General features: G+C 36.6%; 1 protein-coding gene across 2 annotated transcripts in view; it reads right to left on the reverse strand.

The window, feature by feature from the left end:
• Positions 1 to 12,043: 12,043 nt before the first annotated feature.
• The window catches only part of PPP2R2A (protein phosphatase 2 regulatory subunit Balpha), an 83,998-nt gene continuing 81,743 nt past the window's right edge, over positions 12,044 to 14,298 (reverse strand). For both annotated transcript variants that reach the window (XM_065878419.1, XM_065878418.1), the window contains one exon: positions 12,044 to 13,042. In XM_065878419.1, the coding sequence (XP_065734491.1) occupies positions 12,763 to 13,042 (280 nt within the window). In that variant the 3' untranslated portion in view covers positions 12,044 to 12,762. The remainder of the gene's footprint in view (positions 13,043 to 14,298) is intronic.

The raw sequence follows: 14,298 nt of genomic DNA on the forward strand, positions 1-14,298 counted from the left end.
ACCAGGGAAGTCCCCATTCCTTTACTTTTAATCTATGTTTGTTTTTCTGTTTAAAATAAACTTTTTTGTAGGTAAGATGTAGGTGGGTGCTGTTTTTTGATTCACTCTGACAATCTCTGTCTTTTATTTGGCACATTTAGGCCATTTATGTTCAAAGTGATTATTAACATAGTTGGATTAATATTTACCACATTTGTCACCATTTTCTTTTCTTTTTATTCAGTTTATTTAAACTAAAGAAATAAAAACAGTTTATCCATTTCTCCTACCCCTGTATTGTGCCTCTGGTGACCACCAGTCTCTTCTCTGTATCTATGAGCTTGGTTTTATTTATTTATTTATTTGATTCCACATAAAAGAGAGATCATATGGTAATTGTCTTTCTCTGTCTGACTTATTTCAATTAGCATAATGCCTTCAGGATACATCCATGTTGTGGCAAATGGCATGATTTCATTCTTTATTATTGCTGTTGCTTGTTACTGTTTTCTGTTTTTTGCCCAGGTTCTTCCTATTTTTGTCTTCCACTCTTTTCCTGTCTTACGTAATTTTTTTTTTTTAAGTAATGTGTAAATACCTGAATAACTCTTTTTCCAAATGTATTTATTTATTTATTTATTTATGGCTGTGTTGGGTCTTCGTTTCTGTGCATGGGCTTTCTCTAGTTGTGGCAAGCAGGGGTCACTCTTCATCACGGTGCGCAGGCCTGTCACTATCGCGGCCTCTGTTGTTGCGGAGCACAGGCTCCAGACGCGCAGGCTCCCAGACCAGGGCTCAAATCCGTTTCCCCTGCATTGGCAGGCAGATTCTCAACCGCTGCACCACCAGGGAAGCCCTGTCTTATGTAATTTTATTGGACAGTTTATATGATTCCATTTTGTCTTCTTAGCATATCATTTATACCCTTTTCCCTCTTTTTTCAGTGGTTGCCCTAGAGTTTGCAATATACATTTACAATTAATTCAGATCTACTTTCAAATAACACTGTACTGCTTCCCAGGTAGTATGAGCAACTTATAATAACAAAATAATCCTAATTCCTCCATCCCTTCTCTAGTATTATTTATTTATTTATTTATCTATCTATTTATTTATTTAGGGCTGTGTCGGGTCTTTGTTGCTGCACGTGGGCTTTCTCTAGTTATAGCGAATGGGGGCCGCTCTTTGTTGCAGTGCATGAGCTTCTCACTAGTTGCTCCGCGGCATGTGGGATCTACCCGGACCAGGGCTCGAACCCATGTCCCCTGCATTGGCAGGCGGATTCTTAACCACTGTGCGACCAGGGAAGTCCCTTCTCTAGTATTATTGTTGTCATTTATTTCACTTACAGATGAGCATATATACATCGTTGATATTATTATTATTTTGAACAAACTGTTCAAAACTGTTCAAACTGTTATCTGTTAAGTCAGTTAAGAATAAGAAAAATACCTTTTTATTTCACCTTCAGTTATTCCTTCTCCAATGCTTTTCCTGTCTTTCTGTAGATCCGAGTTTCTGACCTATATCATTTTCTTTCTCAAGAAAAACATTTCTTGCAAGGCAGGTCTACTGGAACAAATTTCCTCAATTTTTGTTTCAGAAAATCTTTATTTCTCTTTCATTTTTGAAGAATAATTTCACAGTATACAGAATTCTAGATTTTTTTTCCTCTCAACATTTTAAATATTTTACTCTCCTCTTGTTTTCATGATTTCAGAGGAGAGGTCACTTGTAATTCTTATCTTTGTTCCTCTATAGATAAGGTGTTTTTTTCTTTAGCTTCTTAAGAATTCTTTTCTTTATCTTTGATTTTCTGTACTTTGAAAACGATATGCCTTGGTGTCATTTTATTTTGTTTTGTTTTGCTTTTTAAATTTTATTCAATTTTATTTATTTTTGGCTGCATTGGGTCTTTGTTGTGGCACGCAGGATCTTTCGTTGTGGCCTGCGAGCTTCTCTCTAGTTGTGGCGCGCAGGTTCCAGAGTGCGTGGTCTTTGTAGTTGCAGCACGTGGGCTTAGTTGCACCGTGGCATGTGGGATCTTAGTTCCCTGACCAGGGATCAAACCCCTGTCCCCTGCATTGGAAGGCAGATTCTTACCACTAGAGTACCAGGGAAGTCCCTGTTTTGTTTTGATTTTTTTTTGCGGTACGCGGGCCTCTCACTGCTGTGGCCTCTCCCGTTGCGGAGCACAGGCTCCGGACACGCAGGCTCAGCGGCCATGGCTCACAGGCCCAGCCGCTCCGCAGCACGTGGGATCTTCCCGGACCAGGGCACGAACCTGTGTCCCCTGCATCGGCAGGCGGACTCTCAACCACTGCGCCACCAGGGAAGCCCTTGTTTTGCTTTTATCCTGCTTGGTGTTCTGCGTTTTTTGTATCCGTGATTTGGTATTTGACGTTAATTTAGGGGAAAACTCTTAGTCATTATTTTTTTCAAATATCTTTTTTCCCCTTCTGTTATGACCTGTGTATGTTACACCTACATACATAGTTGTCCTACAGTTCTTTTGTAGGTTCCCTAAATGGGAAAACGATGAAGGAAATCATAGCAAGGCACATCATAATTATGTGGCCAAAAAAAAAAGTGATAAAGAGAAAATCTTAAAAGTGATAGCTAAAAAACAACCCACGACTTACAGAGAGACAAAGATAAGAAAACAGCAAACTCCTCATTGAAAACTATGGAAGGCAGAAAGTATTGGAATTTCTTAAAAGTGCTGAAAGCAAAAAGTCTACCTAGAATCTATATCCAATGAAAATTTCCTTTAATAAATACAAGATATCACATCATCATTAAATATGCCAACATCATAATAGCTACTGTTTAAATGCCAGGAAGTTTGCCACGGAAATTACTTCAGTTGATCTTCACCACACCCTGTGAGTTTAAGTATCATTATCGGTATCATTTTACCAGTGAGGAATCTGAAGCTTAGATACATTGAGTAGCTTCAGCCAGGTTATAGAGGACTAATCAAAAAGCCAGGATGTATTCACTCAGTCATTCAATAAAATATTCTTTGAGCACTTCTCAAGTGCCAGGCATGTTTTGGCATCCAGATCACTGCACCTAAGAAGGCCTCTTTATTGTAGCTTCCTATCTCAGTAGCGAGACAGGTAATTATCAAGTGTGTGATTGAAATAACTTCAGATAGTAACAAGCACCAAGAAGTAAATAGAAGGTCAGCGGTTGGTGATTAAGACTCACTGAAGGATGTGGACTCGATTTAGTCCGCAGAAAGCTCTCTGAGGAGTAGACATTTGAACGCAGACATAAAGGAGCAGCCTTGTGATGGTCAGAAGCTTGGCATGCTCAGAGCACGGGCAGGAGGCCTGAGAAGGGCAGCAGAAGGCCCAGACGGGAGCCCTAGAAGAGGAAAAGGGGGCGAGAGACGACGGCCTGTTCTTTAGCACTTGGTAAACTGCATTAGGGTTTCCTTGATGTAGGGAAGCAGATTTCAGTGAAGGCAATGTACATTACTGAGGAAAGCCTGAATTACTCCCAACTACCCTGGTAAATGTCCCTTTTCCATACTTATTATGATGAGAAAAGCCACATGCAAGTGAGTTCCTAGTTAGGGGGGTAGGACGTGTGGTCTAGCCGGGGCCACTTTGGGGGAAGGCCTGAAGATGAGTCTGTACCGTAAAACGTTATTTACCACGAGGGGACATTTGTATATTATGTGTGGGTTAAGCTGGGTCTAGGTGCCAAAGTGTTTGTAGATACTACACTGTATGTCGTGGATGTATACACATTGCCTTCATCCAAACCCAGTTAGCTAATACATCAGGTAGAAGGTGGTGTCACACATTTACAATAGCAGCTAAAGTTATTGTGTACTTAATATGAGCCAGGCTTTATAGGTACCTCATATAGATAATTTTCTGTTTAGTTCTCTCAACAATCTTACAAGTTAGGTATTATTACTATTTTACAAATAAGAAAACTGAGACACTTGCGAAGTACCATACACAAGATGACAGTGATAGAGCTAGTACTCGAACCCAGAACCATTTGACTGCAAAGTACAAACTCACCGCTACTATGCTCCCTTTCCATTTTCACACATATGTGAATGAAGTGGCCAGTGTATTCTGGTTGTAATCTAGTTTCTTGGCCTCCAAGGCACTGTCTAGAAAAATGGCTCCAGTTGGGCCAGATTCTTCTTTCCCCAGATTTACAGAGATCCCACCTGGACACACCAGCTGCACTGCCAGGCACCCTTCCTTCAGAACTTTTTACTAATCACAGAGTTCCCACTTATTAGTTATGGGGTTATGCGAAGTTTAGTCTATGAGGTGTAATTATTTAGCATTTGACTTGTAGGAAAGGATTGGTTTCCTTTCAAATGCTCAAAAAAAAAAAAAAAATGCTGGCTGCCCATGCATTCATCCGGGGAATGATTTCTCTCAAATTATAGTTTTACTTTCCTGTCAAGAGAAAGAGCCACAGTTGTTATCATGCAGAAAATATTTTGCCTTGATCCCTGAAGTTTCATCGAGTTTGAGAACTCTGCAATGTTATTGCTTTTGGAAAAATAAGGACCAAATGATATAAATCAGTCAGGAAATGGACATACTGATCCACAATTTGGGGAACTGCTTTGGCACCTGTAATATTGATATCTAAATTAGGATCTTAAGGGAATTCCCTGGAGGTCCAGTGGTTAAGAATCCGAGCTTTCACTGCTAAGGCCCTGGGTTCGATCCCTGGTCAGGGAACTAAGATCCCACAAGCCATGCGGTGCAGGGCCAAAAGAAACAAACAAAAATAAATTAGGATCTTAAGCTTGTGGCACTAACAAAGCTTTGTCTACACCCTTTCTGGTGGATACTGTGTATCCAAATTTTAAATATAGTCTATTGATCTAGAACTTTCACTTTCAGGAAATCGGCCTAACAAAATAATCAAAGAGTCTGTACATGGATAGTCATTGCAGCATTATTAGCAACAAAAAATTTAGAAAAAAAAATCTAGATGTGGCCAATAAAGTCAGTTTAATACGCAATGGTATACCTTGTAATACAGTCATTAAAAATGAAAATGTTTATCAGTGATGGGAAAATGTGGGTCATAATGTGAAAATAGTTTACAGAACAGTATGAACAGCACTCCATGTTTTGTATATATGAAAGCAAAACAAATGATCTCGGAGAGGTAGAACTGTGGATGGACTTTTTTTTCTTCACTGGCAGTCTAAAGTAGTGGTGAGACTGTGGGCTCTGGAGATGACCAGCTGGGTAGTGCTCACTAGCTGTGTAGCTCTAGGCAGGTTACTCTGAGAAAATGAATTTATGTAAAATCCTTGGTACAGTGCAATTATCATCATCGTCGCTACCATTATAAAATGGAAATTAAAAATACAGATGTCTTTAACCTCAGAGAGGCGTTGTGTGTAACGTAGCACAAAAAACCATGGGACCCAGAGTAAGAAAAACTGGGTCCCGTGTCCAGCCTTACCAGTGGTGAGACACTGGGCGAGTTACATCCTCTCTGAGCCTGATCAAGGGTCGAACAGGGATAGTAACCCTCTCTCACTATCTCAGGGATATAGTAGGGATCAAATGGGATGTTTCTAAGAGCGCTACATAAACCATGATGTACTCTGCAAACTATTCGATAATTATTAATTATATTGAGTATGAATTCCATATCATACCCAATTACAAATAATTTTGCCTTATTTTGGCCCTAAGTCTAAAGCAGAGGTGTAAACTTAGTAGTTTCAGAAGGAAGAGAAGTAAGTAAACATGGTAGAATAAATCGAAGAATGAGCTGTTGAGAGGCCTTCTCATCCAGTGACCAGATCAACTTTTCTGCAAGATCGGTCATCGTTTGCTGCCAGTTGAGAGTGAAGGGAGGCTAAGAGGAGGAAAGAACTTTATAATATTTTCTTAGACTGGCAGGGTTCCAGGTGTGGCATTACACCACATCCTAGCCACCTTGTTCTTTGCCACTTAAGGTAACAACTACATAACCTGATCAGTGGATTCTTTCAGGCGTTACTAAGTAAACTGTGGGCAGCAAGAGTTTGGTCTAGATTGGGGCTAATAAATTAACATTTTCAAAGATACTGTGAGGAAGCAAAATGTCACTTGGAAAACTTCAAATTATGGTTCTTCGTTCCGTGGACTCTGCTGAGAGATTCAGAGAATAATAAAATAATATATTTCAGTTCTCAAAAGGGACATATATTACAGTTCTCTTTGTAGAGTGACTCACAGCTAATGTGACCCTCGACAGAACAATTTTATATTGTGTCATCTTTCAAATGAGGAGTTTGGTTTAATGACATTTGAGTTCCCTTTAAGCAATAATTATTGATGTATATAGATCAAGATTAATTAATGCTAATGGGGCACATTATTTGATATTTTGGAGTGAATACTTCACCTATAACAATTTTTCCCTCTTATAACCTTAATGGAGTTCAGAATTAGAACACCACTAATAGAAATGAGAATGCAATGAAGGAATAAAATGATTCATAATAAAACCATCAAACATAAAAATGAACATAGAATAACTTTTTCTCATTTTAAGTTGGAGAAGGACTTTCTAACTATAAATAACTCTTTGTTTGACTATGAAATAATAAATGAAAACCCAGTTTATGGTATTTTGTTAAAGTAGTCTGAGCAGACTAAGACAAAAGATAAGAGAATGTTATGAATAACTGTGCTCATAAATGTGACAGCTTAGGTGAAATGGACAATTTCCTTGAAGGGCAAACTGCCAAAACTCATTTAAGAAATGATAGATAATTTGTGTAATTTTATGTCTTCAAAACAATTGAATTCAGATAACAACGTTTCAATAAGGAGGCCCAAGTGGCATCACTGGTGAATTCTACCCACCATTTAAGGAAGAAATTATATGAATTCTATCTACAATCTTCAATAATATAGGTGAGGAGAGAAACATTTTATGAGGTATTACACTGACCAATGACATTAAAAAGTAAGGAAACTAGAGATCAATATCTCTCATGAACCTTGAAGCAAAAATACTGGTTCCACAATTAAAAATCAGTGTAATTCACCATGTCACCCTTACGATGATCATTTTAATAGATGCAGAAAAAACATCTGACAAAATCCAACATCCATTCATAATTAAGAACTCTCAGAAAACTAGGAGTAAAAGGGAATTTCCTCAACCTGATAAAGACCATCTACAAAAATCTACACCTGATACACTTAATGGTAAAAGACTGCATGCTTGCCCCCTAATACTGGTGACAAGGCAAGGATGTGTCTGATATCACCACTCCTTTCACCATCATACTGGAAGGTCTAACCAGTGCAGCAAGACAAGAAAAAGAAATAAAAGGCGTTGGAAAGGAAAACTGGAAAGACTGGAAAAAAATAAAACATTTATTATAAATAATAATCTGCAGACATGACTACGTAGAAAACTTTTAAAAAATCTACATAAGTGAATCTGGCAAGGTGTCAGGATACAAGGTCAAAATACAAAAATCAATCGTATATCTAGATATTAGCAATGAACATTTTGGAAATTGAAAATTTTTAAAGTACCATTTACAAAAGCACACACAAAAAAACCCATAAAGTACTAACAATATATGTGCAAGATCTGTATACTAAAATCTAAAAACACTGATAAAAGAAATCAAAGACCTATATAAATGGAGCAACATGCTGCATTCATGGATTGGAGGACAAATATTAAGAGGTCCACTCTCCCTGAACTGGTCTATGGATTCAATGCAATCATTATCAAAATCCAAGCATGTGGTTTTGTTCTTGTCAACAGGCTGATTCTAAAATGTACATAGCAAGGCAAAGGAACTAAAATTAGCAAAACAGTTTTCAAAAAGAACATAGTTGCATTACTTATGCAAAGCTACAGTGATCACGCAGTGTAGTATGGGTGAAAGCTCAAACGTATAAACTAATGGAATAGTTCAGAAATAGGCTAATGCTGTGTCAGCTGATTTTCAACAAAGGTGCAAAGAAAAATGAACCTCAATCTATATATGGTACATATGTAATTTTTATATGTAAACAGATACAAAAACCAACTCAAATCAATCAGATGTAAATATAAAAACTGAAAACTATTAAACTTCTAAAAATATTAAAAATTTTTGTCACCTTCAGTTAGGCAGGTTTCTTAGATATGACACCAAAAGCATAACCCATTAAAGAAAAAGTTGAAAAAGTGGACTTCTGTGAAAATTAAGAATTTCTGCTCTTCAAAAAGCTCTGTGCAAAGACAAACCTCATACTGGGAGAAAATATTTATAAAGCATATGTGATAAAGTCTGGTATCCAGATTATAGAAAATAATATCTGACTAGAAACATGTAAACACAAATTGGGTTACCATTTTTGACTTTTTCTGATTGACCAAGATAAAACACGAGGTTTTTGTCCATTATTGGGAGTGTGAAGATAGGGGTGTATCTGTGATGGAACTTCCACTTTTGGAACAGAAATTTGACAGTATGTACCAAATCTTAAATACACCCGTATCCTTTAATACAGTAATTACAGTTCTAGGAGTGTATCCTAGAAATCTTACACACCAAGGCTGGTATGCATGGTCACTATTCCAGTATTTCCACTTGCAAAAATGAAAATAAACATCAATCTTGGTAACAGGCACCAGTTAAATAAATAAAGGATCAGCCACAGATTATGAGGCTATTCAGAGGGGAAATCTGGCTTAAAGTATGCCCAGAAGAGAGAGAACAAAAGAAATTCATACAAATGTGAATGGGAGTTTTCTCTGCATGATTTAACTGCTGGGGTATTTTTTCTTTTTTTGGTCTATCTGAAGAACATGTATTCAGAAGGCAGAAGTTACTTTTTTTTTAAAGGAATTTAGACATTCCAGAGTTAAATCAGCATAAACGTGCAACATGAAAGTCCTGGTCTCCTTGTTAAGGAGAAAGTGAACATGGTACATAAGGATCTGATTTTGCAAGGGGAAGGGGGCAGACTGAGTAATCTATGACTGAAAGGGCAGTTCATAATTCTCTTCCAGTTTCACTTTTGCTACTTCTCCCGTAAGGTATGACCATGACAGCATAGTTGATATTTGGGTTCCCCCTCCGTCACTCACTCCAGGATCATGTTGAATAGCGGTTTTATTTGGGCATAAATACACTTCGGACTTTCCCTTTATCTGGTCCCCAAATTTGGTTTTTAATAATGAAGCTCTTTCAATATAGAAACAGAATCTCATTTATGCATTCTCAAAAATACAAAAATTGTGTTGGTCAAGGCTTAGCTGGTGTCCCCTAGTGGGAAAGTCCTCAAATAACTGGCTGCTGTTCACGTAAGTGCAGAACATTTTTAAAAGGTAAATAAACACTAGCTTTCTCCCTTCAGGCCAGTTTAATTATTTTTGTTTGCCAAATTGCTCCTTTTGCAGGCAACTAAATTTTGTAGTGCCTTCCTTTTTATAGGTACGTGCTAAGGTGGGCCTTTTCATACGTATTATTAACTTTAAGCCTGCAAGGTGGGCGTTCATTTCTTACACAGTAGGTCACAAAGTTCAATACCATTATGCAGTAACACGTCAAGGAGACAAAACTCAATTTATCATTACACTTAAAACCAGCATCTGAGAACCTCAAGACTTTGTAAATTCTCTAAGCTTTTGATTAACACCAAAGAGTGAGACATAATGTCTTGACCTTATATGCACAGTTACAAGATGAAGCGGAACGAGTTTCCAAGGCTTTCTGGAGAGGAGGGGTGTGTAAAAAACCTCTTTTAACCATGGTGTCTCTCTCTCACACACACACACAAAGCTTTAATTATCAACCGTCTGAACAGATAAGTATCTAAAATAGTAATGCTCTCAAATACTACAGTAAAATTGACTTGATTCTTTATTACCTAGCATATACCTGTCTTTTCTTTCTTTTTTAGGGGTAGGGGTTGGGCTTGGCTTTGTTCTTCCAGAAGTGCACATTACTATCCCCCCTTGAATTTTTATGCGGTAGAAAGAAGATGCTGAAGCAGTGTTCCCCAACAAGGTAATGGTTTAAATTTCACTAAAATACTTCTATCAGTAACTGTTTAGCTTTCACAAATAATTTTCCAAGAACCAACATGTTACTTGTATAAATACTGTTACAAACTAAAAGAACCTCAGTTTTATTATTTTTAGTTTTCCTTAGGAATGTCTGTGAACAGAATAATCCTCACATTGAAGGTTGTTTTTTAAATCCTCACTTAATTTGAAAGGAAAAAGAGTGTGGGAATGTACTTTTCTATTCCAAAGTCTCAGGGCTTCACAGAAGAAAGCTTAATATCCAATAGTTAAGTTATATAAACATGAGTTTATACAGATACAGATTTATATAACTATTGCCCAGCCACTAAATAAAGATCAAGAGATTAACAGAATGAAAGTTTTTTTTCCTACCATAACTTTTCAGAAAGGTTAAGACAGAGGGATAGAATATGTATATATTTGTAGGTGTCAAGAGAATAGGAGAATACAAGCAACTTGACAAGACTAAGTGTATTCTATAAAAGATTAACCACGACCATGAGTGGCTGGGCTTATAGTTTGCTACACCAAAGAAATTAAAAATTGATACTTGAGAATATTGTTATAATAATTTATAATAGCATTCCTTTATAGAGGCATTTTAATTTAAGCAATGTTTCTCTCTTAAATATATAAAACTAACCCTTAGTGTCATGGATGAGAATTGTCATAGCTACTGCTACATGAAAGAACAATTTCCAAGAGCTGTTTGATGGTGTTATTTTAATACCTACACCCAAACTTTAGGGAAGCAATCTCCCAAGAAGATCTTCTGGAAAACTGCCTGATCTGCTCGTGGCAGGGGAATAGCCCACTTCCAAGTCAAGCATGAAGAAAAACACAAGTCATGAATGTACCCAAGATCCCCAAATAAATTAGTAAAAGTGCCATTATTTTAAGAATTATCAGACATATAATCAAAGTGTTTAAACACAAATTCAAATTTGTTAAGTCCAAAAGATACAGTAATTTTATTACATATAATTTCTCCTGTGTGCTAAAAATGTTAACTTACAAGACATAATATCTGTATAAGTGTAGAGGGAATTACGGTGGAATTCTTTAATCATTTTTCATTGGTGAGAAGAGAACAATAAGGTAGTGGACAAATAATAAGCACTCAGAGTCCTCTAAAATTCAAGGTTGTATATTACTGCTCAACCAAAACATACTACCATTCTCTAATATAAATGCCTACTCATTTATCTTTGAAAAATAAAGGTCATTCTTTCTCCATTAAAGCTTCTGCAAGATTGACACAAAGGTTCATTCTACCTATTAAAAATAGGGGTACTCTTCATCTTTGGATAAGGTATCACCATTTAGGGAAAATGTAGTCATATACATATTACTAAATTTTTATTTGAGGCAGCTGTTGGAATCCATTAAGCACTTTTGGAACACTGTACCTTTAAAGTTTGTCTTTAACATTAATAGCTTTGGAAAACCAAAAATAAAAGAAAAACATCTATGACAAAGTACATTTCATTCAGATTTGATAGCAGTAAAATACAAAAAAAAAATTTAGTGCAGTGTCCATTTTATCTAAATCACTTGAGGATAGTTTTATGTTATAGTTTTATGACTGACTGATAAAAAAAGTTTTAACTTGTTTAAAAACTTTAAGACTTTGACTTAGTATTTAGTAACACAAAAATGAAATTAAGCACTGTAAAGTCTTTAAAAATGAAGTTCTACAAATTTGGTTCCCATTTACAACAGTTTCATTAACAGATAATGAATTAAGTGTAGATACAATGTATCCAATACCCTTATAACTACAGTAAAAAAAAAAAAATCTAGTAGCATGTATAGATCATGATATCCTTAGTAATATCAATATATAGTCAAAACATGTTCATACAGAACCAATACCTCTCCTCCATGTAAAAGAACACTTGTTAAAAATAATTAACAAAAATACCCATAAAACAATGGAACCTCATTTCATTTCACTGCACCCAAAGCTATGACACAAAATATTGGCTTAAAGGGGTAGATTAAAAAGAAAAAGAAAACCAGATTCTCCATTCTTTGTCACTTTTATTCAGTAGTAGTTTTTTTTTTTCCTTATTTTCAGTGCCAGACATGGCAAGGAGTGATTACAGCCAACTGTTATTAAAACATTTGTTCGCAACATATACCCCCTTTACCACTGACCCCAAACTGACTCGTTTTGTGTGCTTTCGTTCTTTCCTTTTTTATACCACCACCAAGACTGGGTGGAGGGGCAAGGGTAAGAGACATGAAGGGGAAGAGTCCAGGAGGCCAGAAGAGGAGGAATGCTACAAGCCACAGTAAGAATGAGCTGTATTTAATTTAAAAAAGGGGGGAGGGGTGTACCCCACAAATGATACAGTAATGAGGATACACAATTAAATCCCATAAGCATGACTGAAGGCTTTCACTTGTGTTTGACGTCATCACAATGGAAGGCATAAAAAGTGGAGTAAATCAATGTTGATACAGTCCAATCTAGTCCATTAGGCAAGATGGTGCAAGAAGTCATTTAAATTAAAAGTGCCCTACCCTTACCTAAATGGCTAGCAGACATGGAGAACACCACAGTGAGGAATCCACCGAGCTTTCTCCATGTAGCTATTAAAAATGTGTTGTCGAATGGCACATTGTCAAACACTGGAAAAGGGGCGCCACAATGGACCTCTCTTTTTTAAGTATGAATGCTAGATTCAACTATCTCAACTAAGCAGGAAGTGGGCTCTTCTGCTAGGAATGCCAACCCTAATTCACTTTGTCTTGAAATATATACAGATTGTTTGTAGTAGCTACAGCAATGATATTTTCCTTGGGGTGCCAGGCTGTATGAAGTATTTTCTTGTTGAAGTCTAGGCTGTCAACGCTTATTTCATCTTTCTTTCGCTTGCCACTTGCACACACTTTGCGTGGCTTCAGAACTGTGCGAGGTTTATTGTTTTCCCGTGATGCTTCTAGGGTTATGTCTCGCTTTGTGTTCCGGTCAAACATTCTGAAGAAATTATTGTAAGATCCAGTCATGACAACACTGTAAAAGTAGACAGAGCACTCAGTCAAATAATGAACATTAGTTTTCAATGGTGAAACCTTGTACTCCAAAGAAAGAGCTACTTCAAGCAGATTTGGATTTAAGGAGGGGGCGGCTGACACCAACCCAGGGAACAATCACTGGAATAAACTAGGAATATAGTATTAGTAAACTTGATTTTCTATTAATGACTCCTTTTCACGACTACCAAAACTGTCAGCAAAGTTGAAAGCATCCTCAAGTAAAGCTTGTAAGTAGTACTGAATTATCTTAGTTGAGTATTTTTGCAACTTCAGTCTATGCAACCAACTAGACCAGCCAGCTTCTACCAACCAACCAACCAACAAAATAAAACAAAACGATGGTATACAGCTTTCTGTAAGAAACCAATGCTTTATTTTATGATTTACATTATAAGCTATTTATGTCCCCAGGACACTGTCTGGTTCAGACAATAATATCTTATGTATGCTTATAAGAAATCTGCTTCAGAGTATATAAAGAAAGTAGCATATACAACTTATTAACAGAAAATCGTTTAACCTATAACACTAAATATATTTTAAGCAAGTATTTTTTGACAAATATTTTTAATAGTATCATTTTGCAGGGGCACCACATTCTTGCCTATTAACCCTAAGACAATTTCTCTGTCAGTCCTACTCGCCATCCATCACGGCTCAACATCTGCTGAGCAGCCCAATGAGCAAAACTTCACATGTCTGAAACCATTAATAAATTACTTACATCCTTCCCACATGGTTTAAATTATTACTGTAAATAAGATTATAGGACACCGGGAACTGTTTAAGGTAATGCTTGAAAACATCTCTGAATACTTACAAATATTATACATTATACAGGGTCACATATTAAATACAAATGATTATGACCTATTCATTAATGTCAGTTCTCCCAAAGGACACTTCACAACATTTTAACCAAACTCAGGTCGGTGCGTATTCCTGAAGGTAATAAAACTGTATTTCTTTTAAAATAATTTCTGTAGTTTAGACTGGCATCCCCATGTTAGCTGAACTTGTGAGGTTTTAATGGATTAGGGCACCTAGTCTATGCTATTTTAAAAGGTGTTGTTAGCCAGCATTTCTGTGGTATTCTTGCCAAAAATGTATAACTGGAATCTAAACACGAGAGAATATTAGACAACACTCAAATTAAGGAAAATTCTACAAAATAAATTGCCTGTGGTTTTCAAAAAAGCCAAAGTCATGAAAGACAAGGGAAGAATGAAGAAC

This window comes from Phocoena phocoena, chromosome 6, assembly GCF_963924675.1.
Source record: "Phocoena phocoena chromosome 6, mPhoPho1.1, whole genome shotgun sequence".
NCBI lineage: Eukaryota > Metazoa > Chordata > Mammalia > Artiodactyla > Phocoenidae > Phocoena > Phocoena phocoena.